Source organism: Gracilinanus agilis, chromosome 3 (genome assembly GCF_016433145.1).
Source record: "Gracilinanus agilis isolate LMUSP501 chromosome 3, AgileGrace, whole genome shotgun sequence".
NCBI classification, from domain to species: Eukaryota; Metazoa; Chordata; class Mammalia; order Didelphimorphia; family Didelphidae; genus Gracilinanus; species Gracilinanus agilis.
The window spans coordinates 377,509,647-377,535,797 of record NC_058132.1 but is presented as its reverse complement, the minus strand read 5'-3'; the positions used below and the strand labels follow the sequence as shown (position 1 = coordinate 377,535,797).

The window sequence follows — 26,151 nt, the reverse complement described above, 5'->3', positions numbered from 1 at the left end:
GAACTGCTTTCCAAATACATAATAACCCCTTATGTTTGTCTAGTGCTTTGGAGTTTGAAAAGTGCTTTCCTGTGGAATGGCATTTGATCCTCACTCCAGTCCTGCAGAGTAAATAGAGCAAGCATTATTATCACCTCTTTACAGGTGAGAAAACACATCTTCAGAAAGGTTCAGTGATGAGCTCAAGGTCACACAACTTTGTAAGTGGCAGAGACAGGTTTAGAACCCTGACCTGATTTAAATGCCGCATTCTTTCCATTACACCACTCTCCTTTCAACACAATCTTTCCCTCTTCCCTCCTCAGTCCTGTCTCCTCCTACAAATACAAATGCACACCAAAATGTCAGACTTTGATTGGTTAATCAGGTTATTTAAAACTCTCCACGATATACAATTGATTCTATTGGACTTTCTGTACAATGCCCCAGAAATCTCTTCATCCTAGAAGTACATACTGCCCTGGATTTCTCACACTGAAAGTACTTCTGTGTTTTTGTTTTTGTTTTAAACCCTGATTTCTTATCTTAGAATTAATACCAAGTATTGGTTCCAAGGCAGAAGAGCAGAAATGGTTAGGCAATTGGGATAAAGTGACTTGCCCAGGGTCACACAGCTAGGAAGTGTCAAAAGTCATATTTGAACCCAAGACCTCCCATTTCCAGTCCTGGCACTCTATCCACAGTGCTATCTATTGCCCCAAAAACTTCTGTTTTAAGGAGGAAACCCAGACTAGCCATGTCCTTACTCCTCTCTAGGATGAATTCTGGACTCTCCCAGACTTTCTCTGCAATGCCTCCCCCTTCCCTCACCCCACTCCACCACCAACATCTGGGCACTTTCATTTCTTCCCCTTCCCACCCACTTCCTTGTCCCTCTTTCCAGTTTCCAGTTTTATCTCCCCCCAAAAGATGAAAATTCCTAGAGGACTGGAATTATCTTTCTTTGTCCTTATATTTGTATTCCCAGTCTTAGCATAATGCTTAGCATATAAGTGCCCAGTAAATGCTTGTTGATTTGTGGATATTATAATTATTTATGGATGAAATAATAATAAACAGATAACATCTACTTAGTGCTTTAAGGTATCCAAGGATTTGTCGTAAATTATCTCATTTGATTCTCACAGTAGCCCTGTGCAGTGGACAGCTAGGTGGTGCAATGAATGGTACTCCCAGCCTGGAATCAATAAGATCTGAATTCAAATCTGGCCTCAGATACTAACTGGGCAAATCACTTAACATTTGATTGCCTCAGTTTCCCTATCTGCAAAACAAGCTGGAGAAGGAAATGGTAAGCCACTCCAATATCTTTACCTCCCCCTCCCCCAAAAAAAAAACAAACAAACCAAATGGGGTCATGAAAAGTCAGATATGACTGAAACAACTGAATGACAACAACATAGCCCTGTGCTGTAGAGATTATGACATACAGCAATTGGTAATGAGAGAAAAGAGCCAATGAAGACATATCAATAATGATAATGATAATGATGATGATAACAAGCATTTTTATAGTACCTATTATGTTCCAGGAAATAGGATAAGTGCCTTATAATTATTTTCTTATTTGATCCTAACAATAACCCTAGGAGTTAGGTATTATTGTTATCCCTGTTTTGCAGATGGGGAAACTGAGGTACCCAGTAGTTAAGTGACTTTCCTAGAGTCTCATAGCTAATAGATTTCACAAGTCTACTGACTCTAGACCTAGCACTCTATTTACTGTACTGTAAATACATTCCCCAGAGGTATATGCAGACATCTAAAAAGTATATGACACCTTATATTTGTGTGTGTTAATTTGCATCAAGAAGCAAATATTATGAAGATCTCAATTCAAATTAACCCATTAATCTATATTTATGAACATTTCTGTTCTTGCAGAGTCCTCATATTACAGGCCTGATATTGCTGAAGAAAGATTCTCAGAAACATCAAAGCATGTCTTTGAGGTAGAAAAAGTGACTGCTGGCATTTGTTTAAAAGCCTGAGCATTAGAAAATGTTAGAACAGGAAGGATCTTAGAAGGTTATGCTTAATAGAAGCCTGAAAACACACCAAATGTAAATAATATTCCATCTCCCAGGCTGCAAAAAATGTTATCCATTTGTCTTTCCTTATATCTCCAGACATTGTCATTGCTTTCTAATTTTATCCTCACGTTTTTTCCATTCCATAGATGGGTATATACAAGAAATGGAATAAATTATGACTGGTTGAAGTCCTGACATTTTAATACTGAGGTGACATTGAGCTAGTCCCTTAAGCTCCCTAGATCTCAGTTTCCTCATCTGTAAAAAGAGAGAGTTTAATTTTATAGCCTTTGAGATCTCATTTAGATATATGATTTTAGAGTTCAGCTTTACTTAGTATCTTAATTCCTTTTGTTTTTTGACATGATATAATGATAAGTAGTGGAAAGTAGCCTAACAAAAGAGGGAGAAGGAAATCCAATTAAAAATTCAATAATTACCTGGTAACAGATTTCTCAAAAATTACTTTACAATTCTATCTACTACCATTAATAATTAGAGAAATACAAATTAAAACAACTCTAAGATATCACCTCACATCTATCAGAAATGACAAATGCTGAAGATGTAGAAAAACAGGACACTAATGTACTGTTGGTAGAGTTGTGAACTGATTCAATCATTCTGGAAAGCAATTTGGAATTATGCCCAAAGGGCTATGAAACCGTGAATATCTTTGACCCAACAATACCACTACTATGTATGCACTCCAAAGAGATGAAAGAAAAAAGAAAGGGACCCATATGTACAAAAATATTAATAAAGGCTCTTTTTGTGGTGGCAAAGACTGGAAACTGAGGAAATGCCCATCAGTTGGGAAATGACTGAACAAGTGGTGGTATAAAATTGTGATAAAATACTATTGTGCAATAAGAAATGACAAGCAGGATGGTTTCAGAACAACTTGGGAAGACTTAAATGAATTGATGCAAAGTGAGGTAAAGAGAACTAAAGCACTGTACACAATGACAGCAATATTGTAGTATCAATCAACTGTGAAAGACTTAGCTACTCTGATTAATACAATGATCCATGACAATTCCAAAGAACTTATGATGATAGATACTATATACCTCCAAAAAGAGAACTCATGAATTCAACGCAGATTGAAGTATATTGATTCATACTTTATTTTTCTTAGGATTTTTCCTCTCACAATAAAGCTAATATGGAAATATGTTTTGAATGACTTCAAAAATATAATTAATATCATATTTCTTACCTTCTTAGCGAATGGAGGAGGGAAGGGAGGAAAAGAATTCAGAACTGACAATAAATATTTTTTTAATATAAGGATTCTATCTACTTGCTTTTACTTATTGTACTAAATAACTTGAGTCAAAGAATTTTTACTTGAAAACTAAACTTTCTGAATATCTAAAATGAAGTGCAACCTCACTATACCATTAGTCATGCAATGCCTTAAAGATTAATGACTTCCCCCTTCCTAGATGTAGTCAGGTGAGACTTTGGTCACCCCTTGTCAGAGATGTTGTAAAAAGTATTAATGCTTTAAAGAGGGGTTAAAAGAGTTTAGCTAGATTAGCTAGACAGATACATAGATAAATATATACATAGACGCTTAGATAAATACATAAATGATACATACATAAATGGAAGGAAGGAAGGAAGGAGGGAGGGAGGGAGGGAGGGAAGGAAGGAACGGAAGGGAGAGAGGGAGAGGGAGAGATTTGTGTCTCCAGCAGAGTAGTTCTGATGATCACAGTTCTCCCCATCTTAACAACAGCATTGATAAGAAAGGTATTAATACTAAGGAGATGGGATTAGTGTTCAGACTTCACTGCTATTCTCTTCCTTCTCCTGTCCTTGAGATTGCTGACTGTCATGCAGACTGTGGGAAGCAAACAGTCACTGCCAGTCATCTGATTGAGACTCTCAGACTTCCATTAGGGATGGCCGGGGCTACCCACCATCTGAGGTTGACAAAGCCCTGAACTATGGAGGGGAACTATATTGATTCTGAGTCCTGTGATTGATAGGCTTTCTACTGAACTGGTGCAAAAGAAACAGGGAAAGGCTGCCTAGTTGGATCCCAGACCCTCNAAGGAGGAAGGGAAGGAAGAAAGGAGGGAGGGAGGGAGGAAAGGAGGAAGAAAGAAATAAAAAAAGAAAATTTTTTATTCACATACTTTGTGCCAGGCCCTGTGCCAAGTGCTGAGGATATAATTACAAGCATACAAAAGAATCATTCCCTTGAAGGAGCTTACATTCTAATGGGAAAGAGAACACAGAGATGTGAGCTAAAAAGGGATGGAGAGGAAAGGCTACTGAAGGAAGAGAATTTCAGAGTTGAGTGGATAGCGAAGGGAGCATGGCTTGGGACCTCATAAAATGTAAATCCGAGCTAGGGACTCACCAATCCTGAGGCTGGGCTTCTTAGAGAAATTATCTAAGAATCTGTCACAATAGAATATAATGGCAGAGTTATCCTAAAAACAATCCCAAGTTTAGTCTCTTTAATGGTCTATTTGAGTATCTTATACATAGTCTACATCTGTTTATTGGCTTTTAATTATACTTTGCATCCCCTGCATATTCTGTGTAAAATAAAGGCTTTCTCTCATATTGTTTTCCTGTGCTATCTTGAGTGTTTCTAAAGAAGTTGAGAATTCATTTTATCTATATTTGGGGAAACCTTGAAACAAGTTACATCCAAGCCCTATTTTGGAGATTTCCTAGATTAAGACCAAGTAGGAAAAGCAGAGAGGTGGCTCAGTAGATTGAAAGCCAGGTTTGGAAATGAGAGGTCCTGGGTTAAAATTTGGCCTCAGACCCTTCCTAGCTATGTGTTAAGTCCCTTAACCCTCTTTGCTTAGCCCTTATCACTCTTCTGCCTTGGAACTGAAACATAGAATTGACTCTAAGGCAGAAGTAATGGCTTAAAAAAATTTTAAGACTAAGTAGGAATAATAAATCATAAAGGAAAACTAAACTTCATGGTGTTGGTACCTAGGATCAAACCAAGTTTAGGTGCATCCAGAGGTTTTTTGGGAGGGAGTTCTAGGCCATGGATCACATATAAATGAAGGTTCTGGACAAGATGCCCTCTAAGGTCCCCTCCAGCTCAAGAATCTATTATCCTATTGTATCCTATTGAGGATGGTCACTAAAATAAGAAAATGGTGCATTCATCTAAAATCACCTAAAAGGACTCCAAGACCAATACTTTGGTGATGATCTAATCCACCAAAAATCAATTCAATTTAACCTACATTGGAAAATCAAACCAGAATGCCATTACATGTGTAATGAGTCTGATCAATACTTTATTATCCAGTCATTTCAATTGTGTCTTACTCTTTGTGACCCTGTTTGGGATTTTCTTGGCACAGAAACTGAAGTAGTTTGCCATTTCATTCTCCAAATCATTTTTAAGATGAGGAAACTGAAGCAAACAGAATTAGATGACTTGCCCAGTGTCTCACAACTAGGAAATATCTTAAAGTCAAATTTGAACTCAGGTCTTCCTGATAGGTCCAGCATTTTTCCATTGTGTGCTCTAGCTGCCCCAATTGAAATTTTACGATTTGATTTGATGTAAGACTATATGCTACAGAAAAGTTGGCAGAAAGAGCTGACACAGTTAGTGTTCCCCAAATCAATGAAATCCCATATCCCATATTTCTTATCCACATAAAGAAATCAAATTTCTTATCCACATAAAGAAATCAAATTTCTCCTTAGAATGTCTCATAGTGGTCCGGGTAAAGAAGGCCATTCATTTTTCAAGCCTCCAAACAAAACATGGTGGTTCCTTTCACAGACATCAAAAGGATCTGCCACCACCCCCTAGTGTCCACCACTGCACTAGGACACTGCAGCTTACTAGGAGAGGAAAGGAGAAGGGAAAGACAGAGAAGGGAAATAAGAAAAATAAAAGGAAATAGGCATCCCTGGGCTCCACTTTCCTTGTCTGTAGAATGAGGACGTTGGATTAGATGATTTCCTTGGACCCTTTTAGACCTGAAATACCCTAAGAAATTTAAGAGGAGTATATTTTTGGCATTTAGAGAGATACTCTTAGAGCTCAAAGATGTTTCTTTATCCATCATCCTATTCAATATGAAAAACACCAAAACCCATCCCACAGGTACAGGACAGCCAAAATCAATCTTTGTTTCTCATTCTTGATTCTGTCTTCCTTATAGCTTTACATTCCTATCCCTTGATAAAGATCACAGTTGCAAATCAAGAAGGAGGAACTAAAAATCACATAATGCAGTGGGGAGGTGGGGAGGGACGTGGGGAAAGATGGATCCAAGTGATCCTGTCATCCAACATATGTATATATATGCAGTAAATATCTCAATGATTAGAGTATTTGCATCTGTATCTCCGTTTGTGTGGATGTATGTGTGCAAACATGTTTTTCTCTGAGACATGAGAAGGCAAGAAGCAATTTTGCAGATGCATTTATTTGCATTGCTAAAGGAAGAGTTAAAAATTCACAGATTGAAGGTTAACTGGGTGCTGAAGGTCAGGTGGGTAGTAAGGGTGAGAAGAAAAAGTGCAAATAGGAAAAAAAATAGAAAGAAGAGTTCATATATTGATGGAAACTAGGTACTACAGTAGATAGAGTGCTGGACCTGGAGTCCAGAAAACCCAGCTTTGTGTGCACAAATCTGGCCTCAGATACTAGTTCTGTGACCCTGGGCAAGTCACTTAACTCTCTATGCCTCAGTTTCCTCATCTGAAAAATGAGCTGGAGAAGGAAATGGCAAACCATTCCAGTATCTTTGCCAAGAAAACTCTAAAAGGAGTCATGAAGATCCAAGACACAATTGAAAGGACTGAATAATAATAGCATTTATATGATTTTTGTGGTTATTCAGTCATTTTTCAATCATGTCTACCATCCCAACAACATATATTCATGGAATGTGAAAACAGGAAGGGACCTTAGAGACCATCTTGCTCAATTCCTTCATTTCAAAGATGAGGAAACCGAAACCTAAAAAAAAAGATAAAAATTCCACATAGATTTAGTAGCAGAGCTAGGACCATGCCCTGTATCTTTAGGCTCTCAGCCTTGGACTCTTTCCACAGGGGAGTACTGACTGGGAAAATAAATAGCACAATGTAAAGAGTAGGATGTGGGGAGAAGAAACAGAGATGACTAAGAAAGAGGACTGGGAAACAGATAGATGTCTCTTCCCTTTTAATAAGTTCCCTGTTTATACATTCATTTTTATTCTCATTGGAATGATCTCCACCATTTGGAATCCCCAATTCTCTTCAAGAATCATACTTAGTCTTTTCCTCATCATAGTATCACTTCTCACACCCCAATCTCTTACCCCTCCACCTTCCACTATTCCAACAAGCCCAGAATTTACTTTGCAATTTCTTTACTTTACTTATCTGTAAACATATTGTTTCTACCTTAGGGTTTTTTCTTTTGTTTTGTTTAAGAGTAGAGATTGTTAACAAGTTTGTCTTTGTATCTCCAGCACAACCTTTCATATAGAAGGTGATTAATAAATCCTTGTTGAATGGATCATGTTGACAAAACAAATGCACACCAGCACAATCAAAACATATTTCTCTATCATGGTGGGAAAGTGAATCTAGAAAGGGCCACAAATTGAATGAGCTGGACTTGGGATCAACTGAGTTCAGACAAATACTACTTCAACAATATTACACCCATGTAGATGGGATCCTCAAGCTTGTTGGAGTTTGATTCTCCCACCGACTACCATCGCTGTCTTCTGTGACTGGGCCAAAAGGCACTCATGACATTTTTACAACTAGGACCCCATATGCCATACTTTCTTGCTGTTTTATTGGTTTACCAATTATGTCCTGACAACCTTGAACCTCAAAGGAAAGTAACAAGAAGAAATATCACATAGAAATTCTCTTTCAAATAGAACTAATACTTTGTCTGGTTTTTTCAATCAGCAAGTATTTATTAATTGCTTAAAATGTGCTACTCTAAAAAGAAAGCAAAAAACAAGTTCCTATCCTCAAAGGATTCATAATCTAATGAGGGTAACAATGGCAGACAAATCTCTACATACAAGATTTGCATATATATATAAATATGACATATTTATATAGTATACATTATATATAGTATAATAATGTATGATATATAATATATATAAATATAAATGGGAAGTGATCTCAGAGAGAAAGCACTAAGGATAGGGGCAGGAAAGGGGGGAGAGGGAGACAGGACCAAAAAAAGGCCTCTTGAAAAAAGCAGAGATTTAGATGAACATTGAAGGAAACCAGGGAAGCCAAGAGGTGAAACTACATATGCCAGTATGCCAACAGAAAGACATAGAAATGGGAGATGGTGAGCCATGGAAGAGGGAGGGCAAAAAAAGCTTGTGTCACTAAGATAAGAGCACATGAAGAAGGATAAAGTGTAAGAAGACTGGAAAAGTAAGAAGGGGCCAAGCTAGGAAGAGTTTTAAAAGTCAAATGGGAGTAGAACCTGGAGGTAATAGGAACCAATGGAGTTCATTAAAGAGGGAGGTGTCAAGGTCAAATTTGTGCTTTTTAGGAAGATCATTCAGGTGGAAGGTTCAGTCAAGGCCACAGATCAAATTCATCTTCATAAAGCTCCTGAAAGTTGTTGTTTTTTTAATCACCTCTCTCAAAACAACCCTGTAATAGAATAGTTAATGCAAACTTTCATTCTCTCAAATCTACAGATAAGGAAAGAACTCTGGGAGGTGATGACCTTTGTCATGGACCACACAGCTCCTAAATGATAGAGCCAGGAATCAAACCAGCTCCCTCCAATTCCCAGTATCATACTTTCTGCTCTGCAACTGAATCTATAATGGTTATGTAGCTACATCCAAATATTATATGGTGAAAGGGAATCATCACAAAATGACCTCAGAGTTCTTGCTTGATGCTCCAATCAAGAAATAAGACTCCCAAAAGGTCATTTAAAAAATTATTTTCCAAAGTGTAATGGGAAGAAGGTTAACCTTGGAGTCAAGAAGACCCGGGTTCAAATTCAACTTTTAATACATTTTGACTGAGCATCGCTGGGTAAGTTGCTTAACCTCTAAAGGATACCAGGCCATTCTTTAAGGCCAAAAGTTATAAAGAAATGGCAAATCTGCATGGATAGAGAGAATTGCTATACTATAAGCTTATGATGAAATCATAATTCTAGACAAAAAAAAATCTGTATCTGTATTTGCTAAAAATTTAACAAGTTCCTCTACCCTAATATTCATTATGATAACTCTCTAATCCTTTAGAGAATATATGGTCACCAAAAAAAGAGAATACATTTACTTCACAACACTAGAAAACCAGCAAAACACCATGCTATAAGACCTAGAACAGGAAAGGATTTTAGGAATCATTTAATCCAACCTCCTTAATAGACTAGAAAGATGATGTGGCTTGTCCAAGGTTATACCAGTAGAAAAGATTCAAATCCATATCTTTTCATTCCACATTCGGTGTTCTTTCAACTATATCAAGATGCAGACTGTTAAATAATATGAAAACAATTCATGATCCTTTTCTGGGGATGAGGAAGAAGACAGAGATAACTGGTTTACTCTTCCCAGGAAGCAGGGCCACCATTACTGATGACTCACCTCCAGTAAGTAACAGGACTAAACAATATCATTAAATTTCCATCTTCAAAGAAATACCACTCTTTAAAAAGCCAGGATAATAAGCTCTTGCCCATTTTCATTACCTGTCTTTGTTTCTTCCTGGTTTCAGGAGGTCCATTACTATGGAATGTTGTGGTCAAACATCATTTTATGCCAGACAGTTCATTGTCAACATATGATCCTTAAATTGGTTTTAAAAAAGGAGAGCTTTCTTTCTCTCATTCATTATATTTTCCAGCTTTTCCTATAGCTTGCCTAGTGACTCAGCACTAGTCCAATGTGTACACTGTTATTGATGAGAAATCTTCTGCATGAGAGATATGGCAAAACCCATAAGTCCAAATAACAGTGCCAAGGCCTAAGATGTGATGCAGGCAAATTATGGACCTCCACTTAAAATGCAGGTGAAAGCAAATAATTTCTTCTAAATATAGGAATCATTAAATAGAAAGCATAATCTAGAAAATAATCATATTTCCATCTAAGAGTCAAGGAATTAGTAGGTAGAGCATCCCCATTCTTGTTGGCTATTAAAAGGCAATCAAGTCAGATACAGCAGAAAAAGAATGACAAAGAAAAAATAATAATTTTCAAAAAACAGATCAGAGGCAGAATACTGCATAAAAGCCTTCGGTTCTTTAACTATGTATGGTTTTTCAAGTACCAAGAGCTCCATCCAGAGAATGTATTGAGAATTGCACTTTATTTATCCTAGAGAAAAAGAAAATCCAAATCTTTTGAAGTCCAAAACAGGGCCCATCTTCATTCCACCCAGAAAGTCCTTCTCTTTTATTAGTTAATGAAGAAGAAGCATTTGCATTTTTATTTTCATCTTTTTCAAGCACTCCACTATTCCAAATACAGGCAGCAACTCAAGATGCTGCCTGGACTCCCCAGGGACCTAAATAAAATGATAAGTAATATACTTTTTCTTCTTGAACCAGTTCTGTTCATTTCTAAGAATTCTCATGTCATCGGAAGAAAGCACCTTATTAAAATAATAATAATGATGTAACAGCTCCCACAGATACAAGAAGAAATTCAAAACAATCCTGGTGGCAAACAGGAACACTTTAAATAGGAAGAGAACTAAGACTAGTGCTGGGGGATCCCCAGTCACCTTGGCTCCAATGTCGAACAGTGGTGCAGCTGATCACTTAGAACCTTTAGCCACTCTCCCTGAGAAGAACATGGTTCGGGCTTGTTAAGGAAGATGCTCTTGTTCCCAGGACATTATGCTTGTACCACTTTCAGCCTCGGACAGCTCCCTTCTCCCAGAAGGAGTCAGGATGCTAAGAAACTGAACTAAGGGAGCCAAAAGGATTCTCTCTGCTCACAGCACAAATATTCTCTAGAAGAGACTCCAACTCCTTAAATAAATGGGGAAAAAATCTTCACCAAACATCATAATGGTGAGAGATCCCTCTGCTCCTCCAGCAGCTTCCTACCTCAGAATGTCACAGTACCTCTGAGATCAGCCTTTGCCCATTCCCTACAAAATGATGGACAGCTGTGATGGACAGGCTTTGGGGGAGGGGTGAATAAGACTTAGCCTTTCTTCTGTTTTTCCCCTCTTTTGTTCTTCTTCACTGTCAAACACCAGGAAAGCTTTTCATGTATGTTGACAGAAATATGCACTGAAAAGATGACGGTCCAGAGGTGGGAGGGTCCTTGCCGACACACCACCGGCTTCAAGGGCAATTTGGGTTGAGAATGCTTTGCTTTATCCACTAAAGGACAGAATTTCCTTCAGCACAGAAAATAAGGGGAGATTATAAAGTAATGACCTGGGGAGAGGGGAGGGCTCTGTTCAGAAATGAGAGTGATATGAATACAAAAGATGTCTGTTTAAAAATTTAAAGAAAAGAAAAGAAAATGATGGGATTGATTTCGACAGGTAGTTGGTGGTAAAAGCTCATTGCTTTTGAGTTATACTCTATGTTAAAGTATATACAAATCTTAAGACTTAATATCAGGGGCAGCTGGGTGGCTAAGAGGGATAGAAAGCCAGGTCCAGAGATAGGAGGTCCTGGGTTCAAATTTGGTCTCAGATACTTCCTAGTTGTGTGACCCTGAATAAATCACTTAACATCCTTTCCTAGCCCTTAGCTCTCTTCTGTCTTGGAACAAGACACAGTATTGATTCTAAAAAAGAAAATAAGGATTTAAAAAAATTTTAAGACTACATATTTAGTGTTGTAAAGAACTTCAGAGGTCACAAGATCATTATGCTGGTAGGATTCATCTGACCCAACATCCCCATTTTATGGATGAAGAATCTGAGGCTCAAGAAAGTTAAATATCTTGCCCAAGCCCACATAGATAGTAAATGGTAGAGTTCCTCTTGTCCATCATGCTATTTGAGTCATCTCTAAAAAATAATATAGTTGGATGGATTTAATATGCTTATGAAGGCAACCAACCACAGGACCCACCGATAACACTGTGCATGTGGCAAGAGGACATAAAACCAATACAGGGTTTTCCTCTTTCTTTTGGCATTCTGGTCTTTCCTGCCAGCTGTTCCTCTCACTTCCCTGCTGTTCTGCATTCTGCCATATACAGTAAGAGGCTTACGCATAATCACTGGCTAGCAGATAGTGTGGCTATACAGAACCATTTGTAAAAAACTGAAGTATATTGAAAACTCTCAAATAACATGAAGAACCATTGGGTTAGCCAGTATTGGAAACTCCTAGTATGAGAATTCCTTCCACAGATCTATCTATGATGTAGTAGATATACTCTAGAGTGAGGGTTCTTAATCAGAGGTCTGCAAAATTGTATATATAATACAGATATATAAATAAAAATATAGATGTATGTATATAGAGATAGACATAATTATATTTTAATGTAATTATTTCCTTTGCAATCTTATACATTTTATGCATTTTTAAGGTATTTTGTTTTCTCTATTACATAAATTACAATTTTCAACATATTCTTTCCTAAATTATAAGATCCCTCCCTTTCTTCTTTTCCCCCTTTCTGGAGATGGTAGGCAATCTGATCAGGGTTGTATCATGCAAAATATCAGAGACTACTCATTTAAAGCCAAAATCCCAAAATAAAAACACAAATAAACTAATATGAAAAATAGTATGCCTTGATCTGCACTCTCACTCCAACAATTCTTTCTCTGGAAGTGGATAGCCTAAGTCTTTCAGAATAATATTGGATCATTGTACTGCTGAGAGTAGCTAAATCTTTCACAGTTAATCACTATATAATATTGCTGTTATTGTATTCAATGTCCTCCTAATTCTGCTTATTTCACTCTGTATCCATTCATGAAGGTCTTTCCAGTTTTTTCTGAAATCATCCTGCTCATCATATTTTATAGCACAGTAGTAGTCCATCACCATCATATACCACAATTTGTTCAGCCATCCCCCAATTGATGGATATCCCCTTGATTTCTAATCATTTTTCACCACAAAAAAGAACTGCTATAAATATTTTCTTACAAAAAGGTCCTTTCCTTTTTTTATCTTTTTGGGAGACAGACCTATCAGGATATTACTGGATCAAAGGGTATGCATAGTTTTATAGCCCTTTGAACATAGTTCCATTCCTTCAGAATGGTTGGATCAACTCCACAATAATACATTAGTGCCCCAAATTTGCTCCATCTCCCCTAACTTTTATCAGTTTCCTTTACTGTCATGTTAGCCAATCTTATAGGTATGATGTGGTACCTCAGTTATTTTAATTTGCATTTCTCTAATCAAGAGTGATTTTTTCATCTGATTATTTATTACTTTGATTTCTTCATCTGAAAATTGCTTGTTCATATCCTTTGACTATTGGTCAGTTGGGGAATGATTTATATTCTTATAAATTTGACTCAGTTCTCTACATCATTGAGAAATGAGACCTTTATTAGAGAAATTTGGTATAAAAATTTTCCCAGTTTGTTTCCCTTCTAATCTAACTTACATTTGCTTTTGCTTGTAGGAAACCTTTTTAATTTAAGATAATCAACATTATTCATTTTATTTCTTATAATGTTCTCTTGTTTGATCATAAATTCTTCCCTTCTCCATAGATCCACCAAGTAAACTATTCTATGTTTCTCTAATTTATTTATGTTATCACTCTTTATGTCTAAAACAATATACCTATTTTGACCTTATCTTGATATAGTGTGAGATATTGGTCTAGACCTGGTTTCTGCCATGTTATTTTCCAATTTTCCCAGCAGTTTTTGTCAGATACTGAGTTCTTATCCCAAAAGCTGGGCTCTTTGAGTTTATCAAATACAAGATTTCTAAATTCATTTATCCTTGGATATTGTTTATCTAATTTATCCCATTGATCAATTCATCCTTCTATTTTTTAGCCAATATCAGATTGTTTTGATGATTGCTGCTTTATACAACATCTTGAGATCTGGCACTGCTACACCACCTTCCTTCTCATTTTTCTTCATTAATTCTCATTATATTCTTGACCTTTTGTCCTCCTAGATGAATTTTGTTATTATTTTTTCTAGTTCTTTAAAATAATTTTTTATATATTTGATGCATTTAAAGTCATTTTCCTAAAAACAATCCATTGCCCTGACCAGACAGACAAAGGATTCAATGACAGAAAAAAAAATGAAGAATATTTGCATTAGAGAGATTGAGATGCAGAAAAGTTGTCATTTGTTTGCCCAACAGCAAGAAAATGTTAGAGTTGGGATTTGAACTTGGGTCTTCCTGACTTTGTGCACAACATGCTATCTACAATATCACAATTTCTACAATTTTGAAAATCTCACTGGAGAAATAAAAAAGCAGGATTTGCTTTCTCCCATGTCCACACAGTAAAATCTATTTGTGCATCCAAAAATATAGTTCTAGTTTGGTAGTTTTTGAAACTTCAACAACTGTGCAGTCCTCAAAAACATTAAATCAGCATCAAGCATGAAACCACTTTAAAAAGCACCATTTTTAAACATGAGGCATCTTTACCTTTTCTCTGGCTCTCCTCTTTGTCCCTGCATCCATCCATTCATTTTCCTTGTCCAGCATGTCAATGAAGGCCCAGCGAACTCCCTCAATCAGTTCCTCCATCTAAAAGAAAAAGTCACTCTAATAAGAAAGTCCAAGTAAAAGGTAGGAAGCAGGAACCTGTAAAAGAGAGCCTCAAGGACATGCCCTCTTTCAAGGAGACACAGATTAATGAAAAGAAGAGAGAAGTGCCTCCTCTGCACCTAGACTTGACTGTCCCAGAAAGACTTTGTCAGGGAAAGACCCCCTTCTCATTTTAAATATAACTAGAGGGGGTTTGCAGTGCCTGCAGTGTTTACCTCCCCAAATTATTTCAAGGACATAAATAAACAGATTATATGAGAGAAATTACCATAGCTCCTACCTTGTAACCTAAATCTGCCTGTGGCTATCTAGTTCTGACAACTCATTTCAATTTTCTGTAAGGGCTGAAGGGGAAAAAAATGAAAAGCAAAAAAGTGAACAGGGAGATGAGTATTTCAGAAAAATGACTGAAACTGAAAAGATCCAGAGTTAACAGAAGGCCAAGTAGAAAGAAAAGGAACCCTGAGGGAAAACTTCCCCCACATGAATCAGAGCTGTTCTGGGTACCCCAGTTCTTTTTTAGTTTGATCTCTAGGGTGAACCAGTTATTCTCTTAGAATCTTTGTTCCTGGCTTCTCATTCACTTCATCTCTCTCTCTCTCTCTCTCTCTCTCTCTCTCTCTCTCTCTCTCTCTCTCTCTCTGTCTCTGTGTGTGTGTTTGTGAATCTCTCTCTGTCTCTCTCATTCACTCTCTCTCTCCCCCACCCCTCTGTCTATCTCTCTCTCCCTTCTTTCTGCCCCTCTGTATATCTCTTTCTTTGTCTCTGTCTCTCTTCAAACAATTACTGACCAAACTGACCATTATCAAAGAATTTCTGCTAATAGCCCTAAAACCAAATGTTTAGCAGTTAAATGGTGCTCCTATACATAATCCTTGCTCTCTCATGTTCAAGGAGGGAGGCAAAATAGATTGGGGGTAGGGGGATGCTACCTTTATACACAAACAGAATTCAGGGGAGATGTGCATGCTCTGCTCTCACTTTCATGTACACTAATGTCTTTATATTTCACATAAAAAAGGCAAGGAATATTATTTTCTAATTTATTGCTAAGTTACCAACTTTGACCACTTGTGAAGGAATAAGGCAAAAATTTGGCTTGTTCTGCTACAAATTTTAGTTTTTATAATTTAAAAATTCTTATGGTGTAAGTCTTTAACTCTGTAATAGTTGTAAGGGAACCAGTTGTAAATTAGTGAACCTAATTGTATATGGCAGATGGGGGAGTTTTAAAGATTTCTCACCAAAAAAATAGTAAAAGAACCAAATATCCCCTTTTGGGGGGAAAGGCCTATGATTTCAGTGATATAGGAAATTTATGAAAATGGAAATCTACCAATGCAGATCTGTACCTGAAACAGCATATTAGGGATATTCAGATGAGTTGACTAGTACAGGACCACGCAACCAATATGTATGAGAAGGACCAGAACAAAGTTTTTCCTGATTCTCAGGCCTGCTTCTATTGTACCATGCTGTATCTTGAGATCATTGTAGACTTATAGAATTTTAGACTCAGACAATACTTTAAGCATAATTTTAACCAAATATACACACCTTTTACAGAGGAGGAAAATGAGACCCAGAAAAATTATCTTGCCCAAAGTCACTAAAGAAATTAAATATCAGAGCCAGGACTTGAACTCAGGATTTAAAATTCAGGTATTTGGCTTGGTTTGGTTTGGTTTTTCTAGAATCAAGAAAGGGACCTCTCAGGTCTTAAGATAAAACTATAACAGAAAGGAAGGAAAGGGGGCTAGTGCCAGAAGTTTTGTTTTGTTTGTTAAATTTTTAAGGCTATTAGAATTCCAAAGTAGAAGACTAGAACTTTTTAATGCAATTCAGCCATTAAATGGCAATCTACAGAGCCCAGTCTCATTCACTAGTTTAGCACACATCTTCTAGTCTTTATTCATTAATACCCAAAAGGATGCTTGACCCAGGTGAGATAGTAAATCATCTCTGTCTAAGAATCCATTATTATATGGAATTTCTCCATCATGTAGCCTGGTCTACACTGGATCCTGTTCCCATTTTTCCTGTCCAGACTGCATTCTCCATTTGTTTTCTCAGTTTGTTTTGATGCCTAAACAGTCCTATATACTGTATATACCTGGATGCCACTTAGGACTCTAATATTTGGAACAGAAAAGGAGAGGAAAATTAATAAGAATTTAGATAGCATTTACTATGTTCCAGACACTGTGTTTTTTACAAGAACTATATCTCATTTGATACTCACAACAACCCTGGGAAATAGGTACTATTTTTATCTTCATTTAACAGTTGATGGAAACCAAGGTAAACTTGTCTGGGGTCACAGAGTTACTAAGTGTCTGAGGCTGGATTTGAACTCAGGGCATCCAGACTCCAGGTCTGGCATTCAATGTACTGTGACAACAGCTGAAAGGACTTCAGAGATGATTAATTCCAATATCCTCATTTTTACCAATGAAAATTTGAGGCCCAAATAAGGAAAGTATTCTCCTGCCCATTCTGACTCTTGGGAATCTGTTACTTGCTGATTCCCCTTGGTTTGGCCTAAATACCCTAAACTCCAACTTTAGCTTTATTCTGGTTTTTAAAAATTTATAGGCATCATTTTTCTATAATGCGTAATCAGAATCATCACTAATTATATAGAATCTATTCCTTATATGCCTCATTATCAGAAAAACACTTCCAGTCAAGCTAAGCTTCCAGACCTGGTCCCTTCTAGACTGCCATGAGTCATGTATGATCCGTTACTGACATGAGTTTGGGGTGGGAGGAGGAATCTTTTATATTAATCTGAAAGTAGGATCTTCCTCAAATCTGACTTAAGCTTAACTAATTGGTAAAGAGTTAGCAAGATAAAATCAAACTGCATAGATGACAATTTCTACTTATTTTGGATTTAAAGACATAGTTAAAGCTTGTCTTACCTTTTAGAGCTGTGGTATTTTTGTTGTTGTTGTTTAAAAAAAGGTAAATTTTTTCATGGAAAAGGAAGCTATGCTTAAATTTAGGTCTGTTCAACAAGTCTATTTACTTGGAATCCTGTCTCTGATGTCTAACAATAATCAGTGGGAAGGGAAACACTAAGAGAAGGGGAAAAAAAAAACATTTCATTTTGCAGAACCAACCTAGGCTAAAATTAACAAGGAGAAAAGGCAAAAGGGAAATCCTAAGTGACAGCAGGAAAGGAAGAAAGAGATGTTGTTGTGGCTATCAGGCTTGTATGCCTTTTCTAGGACAGTTGCCCACATGTAATGCCAGTGTTGGATACAGAGCCATAACTAGAGCATAGAGTCTGGAGCTTTGTCCATGGTGCTGACACCACTTTCAGTTCTTCAGCAGCACAGAACTAAAAGTTAATCGTAATCATTTGCAGCTACATGGACACAATAAGAGTTGGGGAATAGCTGAAGAAATGGTTGCATATGATTGTGATGGAATATTATTGTGCTATAAGAAATGCTGAGCAGGATGGCTCCAGAAAAAAGCAGGAAGATTTATATGAACTCATGCAAAATGAAGACAACACAGTAACAGCAATAATGCAAGGACAATCAGCTGTGAAAGACCTTGCTATTCTGATCAATGCAATGACCCAAGACAATTACAAAGGACTCGTGTTGAAAAATGCTACCCATCTCCAAAAAGAGAACTAATTAACTTGAGTGCACTTTGAAAGATATTTTTGTTACTTTCTTAATTTTTCTTGGGATTTTTTTGTTTGTGTTTTCTTTTGCAAAATGACTAATGTGGAAATGTGTTTTGCATGATTGCATGTATAATTGATATCATATTGCTTTCCTTCTGAAGGCGTGAGAGAGGGACAGGAGGGAAAGAGAGGATTTAAAGCTCAAAATCGTTTAAAATGACGTTTTTAAAAATGTACATGTAAAATGCTTGCCTCGTTCATACAATATCTCTTCATACATACTTGAATATTGCAATTCTTTTCTTTCCTGTACTGCCAGATATTTTCTGATTTCTATGAGAAATAAACCTTTTTCACTTTAGAAAAAATAAATAATAAAAATAAATTAAAATGTACATGTTGTTGGGAAATATTTAACAAAATAAATTAAAATGTATTGAAAATATATGGATAGTTAGATAATGTAATAGATAAAGCACTGGGTCTAGAGTCAGGGAGACCTGAGTTTAAATCTGACTTCAGACACCACCTTGTGAGCAAATTCCTTAGCCTCAATTTAGCTAAGTTTTCTTAGCTGTAAAATGGAAATAAAAACAACACCTTCTTCCCAGAGTTGTTATGAGAATTAAGTGAGACCACATCTGTAAGGCCTATAGCACAGTGCCTGCCAGGTAGTAAATGCTATATAAATGTTTGCCTATTTTTATTATTATATATCCAGCTTAAGCGAGTCTGAACCCAAGTTTGGGTTTGCTTCTTTTATTTTACTTTTTCTGAAAGTATAAGTTACTAAATAACAACCCTAAGACAGACATTTCCAGCCTTAGAAGGAATCTTGTGAGTTCATGAGGTCAGAAATCCTGGGTTCCTCATTCAGTGATAGCAACTGGAGGAGTTCCAGAATTAAAGATGACTACTGATAGAAGGAGGAACTCTATCCTGGCTGGCTTGCCTAAAGACATAGACCTTGAGAGAAATGTTTGGAAACTGCAGAGCTAAGGTAAAATGTAAAATGCCTAGTCATCAATACTGCAAATTGCTTCATATTCCAAACTTTAAGTCTTAACTTTCTAAGAGAATATAGTAGCAGTTATGCCAAGTCTTCTTGAGTTTTTCTGTTGACGTCAATGCACATTTATGAATTTTTTTTTGCTTTTAGTATTTCTTTTGTGGTTGGAGGAAATAAATGGCTATCCAATATCTGATTTACAGGGTATGCCAAATGCCTTTTTACTTCCCCCTTTTGTAAGAGTCCATAGACATGAGTCAAGTCTATGAGAGCAAGCATGTGAAGAGTCAGGATTAAAGAGACTAATTCTCATTAGAGGCAGAGTTCCCCAGGCACTGTATCTGGTACACTTCCACACATAGCTCCAAAGCTGAAGGGGACTCTGAGTGGAGAGGAAGATGATGAGCACTCCAGCTCTACCCACCACCATCATCACCATCACCTCTGTCTAGCAATGCTTTGGTTCTTTGTTGTTATATTAGTAAGTAATTTTATTATAATATAAAGCTCCTTAATACAAACTTTCAACCAGATTATAGGTGAAATCATATTCCCTGAGACAGAGCTTGATATGATTAGGCTATAAGGCAACTCTTAGTCCTATCATCTAGCTGCTATGTATGGGCTATAAAGAAATCTCTTTGATGGAAGGTCCTAGGTTCAAATCTGACCTAAGACACTTCACAGATGCATGACCCTGGGCAAGTCATTTAATCCCAATTGCTTAGCCCTTATTGCTCTTATGCCTTGAATAAGGATGCTAAGATAGAAGGTAAGGGTTTAAAAAAATCTTCTTTAATGTTTATGTTCATGCCTTTGCTGATGCTGTTTTTGCCCCCTTCCCAGGCTCTCTTATTATCCCCTCCACATGACTCCCCTTCCCAAATATACATATACCAAAAAATCTTAATAGTTTCCTTTCTAACCTCTGCTGATTGAACACAACTTTCAAAGCCAGAAATAAATGCAATCTCCCCCATGTTGCCTTCTAACTACTGCAACCACATTGATCTCTCACTTATTTGAAGTTTCTGTTGCCTTTTTCATTAGTCAACACAGTCTAGTAACTTTAGTTTTTGTTTCAAGTGTTATTTTTCCTTTCCTAACTAACTTGTATGTTCCTTGAGATCAAGTTCTCTTTGTCTTTGTATTCTCCTTCCAAAAATTATAAAGTTATGGAGTCCTTTGGCAGGGGAATGTGAATCTAGAACTGGTTTTTCACTGGCATAGGGAACTCTGATGTAGAAATACTTTCCACCTATATTGATAAGAAATTTACTGGTGAATTATAGTCTTTTGTATTATTTGTTTGTTTTTTAACATTCATTTTAAAAAAACATTTTGAGTTCCAAATTCTCTTCCTCTGTTCAGCCCCCTCCCTACCCTTCGAGAAGTCATATCAGTTATAAATATGAAGTCATGTAAAACATCTTCATATATTAGCCATGTTAATGAAAAAAAGGAAGGAAAATAAAGTGAAAAAGAATGCTTCAATCTGTACTCAGAATTCATACATTTTATTTCAAGGTGGGTCCTCTAGAAAGACCTATGCTCTTTTAATTTTTTTTTTTTACCAATTACATGTAATAAATTTCCATGTGAGTTTTCCAAAGTCATATGATCCAAATTGTCTCCCTCCCTATATCCCTTCCAGAGCTGGCAAGCAATTCGATCTGGGTTATGCATAATACATATTTCCATTTTATTCATTTTTGTGAGTGAATAATCTTATAAAACCAAAACCCAAAACATAAACCCAAATAAACAAGTGAAAAATCATTTGGTTTCATCTGCATTCCTACTCCAACAGTTCTTTCTTTGGATGTGGATAGCCTTCTTTGCCATAAGGAAAGACCTACACTCTTAAAGACTTTCATGGAACACTAAGCAAAGAAATGCCTTATTCATGGTCACATAGCATGTCAGGGACATGGCTTGAACTTAGGTCCTCCTAATTCCAAGGTCACCCCCATCTTACACCATGATGTGTCTCACAAGGCACATAGTAGGTGATTAATCATTACCTTGTTTCAGAGGATAGGGGATAACCAGTAAGTATTTAAGGGAGAACTCAAATCCAACTATCTTTGACTATACACTATACATGAAATCATATAATGTTCAGGCTAGAAGGGACTTTAGAGAGCTAATCTAAAGCTCTCATTTTAGAACTGGAGAAACTGAGACCAGAGAAGTTAAAATGCCCAAAGACACCAAGACAATGACTGGCAGAATAAGAACTAGTGTCACCCATATCCCAGGTTAGTGAGTTTTTTACTCTAACACTATTTCCCATGAAGTTGAATTTTATTTTAAATATAAGTATGCACTTAACTCTAACTATCCTAACTTTTTCATTAAGAGCAACTACTTCTGGCAGAGCTCAGATGGTGAAAAGTAATATTTTGAGTTGTTCAACAAGTACTCCACATTGGTGAACTGTGTATTTTTTTTTATTTGTAGTTTACCTTGTGCTATTGTCCCTTCTCTAAACATCAACCCTGAAGTACATAGCCTACTTGTACTTTCAACAGAGATAGTATTCATTTGTGTTGAATGACTTGACCTGTAATTTATTATATGCTTGCAAAGGGTTCATGAAGAATCATGGTGACACCATTGATAGGCAAGGCTTTTTGTACTCTTGTGACATTATTATGGTCCCCATTAACTCTGTTCTAAACCCTCCTTTCTCTTTACAAGATCCCAATTCCATCCCTAACCACATCCTCACCTAGGAGATGACCTTCATTATTAAGACTAACATCAGCTATGAATGAACTCATTCCATACGTAAGAATTACTTTCTTTATAGACCTTCTTTTCTTCTCCTGAAGTTCAGATTCTTCTTTGCCAAGGTTTAACCACTCCCACTAATATATCTGATCCTTTGAAGTGCTCATCACTTATTCCCTCTCTCACACTTATCTTTAATCTCTCCCTATCTACTGGCTTCTCCTTTTCTACTCAAATCATTCTCCTAATAACAAAACAGTCAGACAAAAAGCCCCAAGCCTTCCCCTACCCCAGTGATCTCTTTCAGGGTATTATCCTTTAGCTTTCCTCTTATTTGCTATTAAATTTCTTTAAAGAAAGATTTACATTCCCACTACTTTATCATCATCCATTTGCTATTGAATACTCACTCAATTAAAATTGCAATAATCTCTTACTTAATAAATCTAATGCCCTTATCTCAGTTCTCTTCCTCCATGGCCTCTCTACAGCATATGACACTATGGACCATCTCTTTATTCTTGCCTTGTATGGTATTATTCTTTCCTGATTCTACTCCTAAATGACTTATTACTACTTAGTATACTTTGTACATTCATCTTCCTCCTACAATTCATAAAGTGGAAGGGTCTTCCAAGGCTCTTTCCCTAGCTTTCCTGTCTCACTATACCCTTACCTTTGGAGGACTCATCTACTCCCAAGGTTTCAGTTATCATTGCAATATAAATCACTTCCAAATCCATATATCTAACCCTTATAACTCTCCTGCATTTCATTATTGTCTTTACAACTAGCTAGTCATTTCCATCTGGATGTCCTGCCAGCACCTCAAACTTAACATATTTAAAATTTAAATCATCATCCTCTCACCTCCTACAAAATATTCCACTTTTGGTTGATGGCACCATCCTCAAGTCAAGTAGGCTCAAAACCTAAGTCTACTTTAACTCTCCTATCACCCTCATGGACTAATCATTATTTGCAATTCCTATTGAAAATGCCCCCAAAACATCTCTCCCCTTGTCTTCTTTTCTTGATTCACACTGCATGCACACTACTTCAGGCCCTAAACACTTGTCACTTGGCTCACTGTAATAGTCTTCCAGTTCCTAAATAGCCTTTAGCTTCTCCTCAGCAATCCCTAATCCAGCCTTCATGAGGCTACCAAAATAATTTCCTTAATGTACAGGTCAAATCACGTCACTCCCAGGGATTCTTGACCATTGAACATTAATGGCTTCACATCTTTAGTATATTCCACTCACACCTTCATTTCCTTGTGAATTAGTCTCCAAATGGCTTCTTATTAATTGTGGCAACTTGCTGCCCTAGTCTATAGATAGGCATTTTAAGATGTGAGTCTGGAGATCAAGAAGTAAGGACAGAAACTGTGAAAGAGCTAGTCATTCTCTGCACAGACATAATAGTTAAAGCTGAGAGAATGAGTTTGTCAGAGAAGAGAATGTTGAAAGAAAAGAAAATAGGACTAATGATTGATATGATTTATGGAGAGCAATCATAGTAAGATGGTAGAAAGAGAATGAGGAGCTAGAAGAGGGTATCAAAAAGGAAAAAAGAAAGAAACCATAATACAAGAAATAAGAAAACAAAGGATGGAAAGTGTCTCTGCAGCCAAAAGAGGTGAGTAAGACTGTCCAGAAGGAGGGGATGATCAACACTGTCAAATACTGCACAGAGATCAAGAAGAATCAGAACTAAAGGTGGGAATAGATGTTTTTGGATTTGGGGATTTGGAGGTCAGTGTTGGCCTTTGATTAAATACTTTCAGAAGAGTAAGTAAATTGGGAAGCCAGATTCTCATGGGCTAGAAAGAAATGGATGATGAGAAGAAAAAAGACATCATTATGTAAACAACTTTTTAATAAGGTTTGGCCATTGGGAGACATGGGAGACAGATGAAAGAGTAGCTGGATAAAGTAGGACCAGCAGAAGAAAGGAATAACTTCAGTATGTCTACAGGCAAATGAAAAATAGCCAGTGGTAGAGAGATCTATGATACCTGAGAGAGGGGGATGATTACTGGAGGTTGATCCTGAAGAAGGTAGGAGGGCATGGGTTATATGTAGAGGGTTCATTTAGAAAATTTAGCCTTAACAAGCCATAACATCTCTTCCTTTCTTACCGGAGGGAAGGAAGAGAGTGAGTGAAGGCTGAGAGGTTTTAAGAATCATAGTCACAAAGGTAAATGACATCACTTCTCGATTACATCCATCGCCTCTGTAACATCTAAATCATCTGCTAATAAATGTAGGGAGCAGAGAGAGGAGATAATTTAAAAGAGTTACTGTAGGGAAGGAGACTGTAGGACAAAAGCAATTAGGGCCCCGATGATGTAATGCACTATTAACTCACAGTGAGAGAAATCATTTGAATTTGGTAAATTTAAACAGGAATATTCAGCAACCTGAAAGGAAAAGCAAAGAAATCAAGTGCTTAGAGTTGCACAGTGGTGCAGATTAGCAGGTAAGAGCAAGCAAAGGCCCACTCCTTATTCATCTCTAAGGAACTATGATGATCTCAGTGCCTGGTAAATAGTAGGTACTTAATGAATGTTTGATGAATGCATTTCATTCTGTTACAAACTGCTTAAAATGAGCAAACTGATAAAAATCTTTTTTGTGGATATTTTTTGTATAAATGTTATCCAGTGCAGGCAGCTGGGTGCCTCAGTGGAGTGAGAACCAGGTCTAGGTACAGGATGTCCTGGGTTCAAATTTGGCCCCAGACTCTTCCTAGCTGTGTGACCCTGGGCAAGTCACTTCATTCCAAATGCTTAGCCCTTACAACTCTTCTGCCTTGGAACCAATACACAGTATTGATTCTAAGATGAAAGATAAAGAGTTTTAAAATATAAATTAAAATTAAATAAATGCTATCTGTTACAAGATTTGATCATTGTAAAATCTGGGCATGATAGAGAAATAAAATCTTCCTCCCTAACAGGAGGAAAGTAGCTACATTTTATATGCATTTAAAAAAAATTTTCTGTAAATGTGTTACTTTTCTACCTCAACTCTCTTTAGAATCTAAAATCCCTGAGAACAGACTTCTTGACCTTAGGATATTGCCTGGCAAGTGGTAGGTATTTAACAAATGCTTGTTCAGTCATTTTCAGTCCTGTCCAATTCTCTGCTGACCCCTTTTAGGGTTTTCTTGGCAAAGACACTGGAGAAGTTTACCATTTCCTTCTCCCACTCATTTTATAGATGAGGGAACTGAGGCAAACAGGATAAAGTGACTAGTCCAAGATCACACATCTAGTAAGTATCTGAGGCCAGCTTTGAACTCATGAAGATGTCTTCTTGATCTCAAGCCCAGTCTCTATCCACCGAACCATCTAGCTACCCTAGCTGCTAATGCCTTAACATTAACCAAAACTTACTGAAATCTTTTGTAGGACAGAATCAGTGGCTCCTGGGATGGATGAATGAATGAAGTGCATCCTTCAAGTGCACCTCCTTCCCCACTCCTTCCTTCTCCCACCACCAAAGCTTGCAGGTGCTATCTCCCACTTCTCATGGGTATTCTGCTGTTGTCTATTGGCCAATGGAATTACTCGTTGGCTCCAGGAGTGGGGAGGGAGGAGGGAGAGAAGAACATGAATCATATAACTTATGGGAAAATATTCTTAATTAATTAATTAATTAGATGAATGAATTTTTAAAATTTCTGTTGGGACGTACAACCCTTCAGGTAGGCTGGCTGCTATCCAGCACCCAGTTGTTATGGACTCTGTCTTGTCATTTAATATAAGTGTGGCTCATAAACTGGAGGAGGAAATGGCAACCCACTCCAAGGAAACCTCAAGGACAGCACTGGTGCGCTCCGGTGCACGGAGCCTCAGACGAGACCCGATGACTCGACAACAACTTGGTTCCTAAGAGACGCTCGCGATTCCGCTCATGGGTTTCACAACTGTCTATAGAGCCAATCTTGCAGCAAACCAACACGGCAGACAGACTTCACTAGTATGCAATATTTGGGGTTAGAGAGACTTTGGCAG

The 26,151-nt window shown here is 37.1% G+C and overlaps 1 protein-coding gene across 1 annotated transcript in view; it reads right to left on the bottom strand.

Annotated features, from left to right (window-relative positions):
• The window catches only part of PHEX (phosphate regulating endopeptidase homolog X-linked), a 259,726-nt gene that overhangs the window by 113,713 nt on the left and 119,862 nt on the right, over positions 1-26,151 (bottom strand). Inside the window, exon 12 of the mRNA XM_044666816.1 lies at positions 14,614-14,715. Coding sequence (XP_044522751.1) covers positions 14,614-14,715 — 102 coding nt within the window. The remainder of the gene's footprint in view (positions 1-14,613; positions 14,716-26,151) is intronic.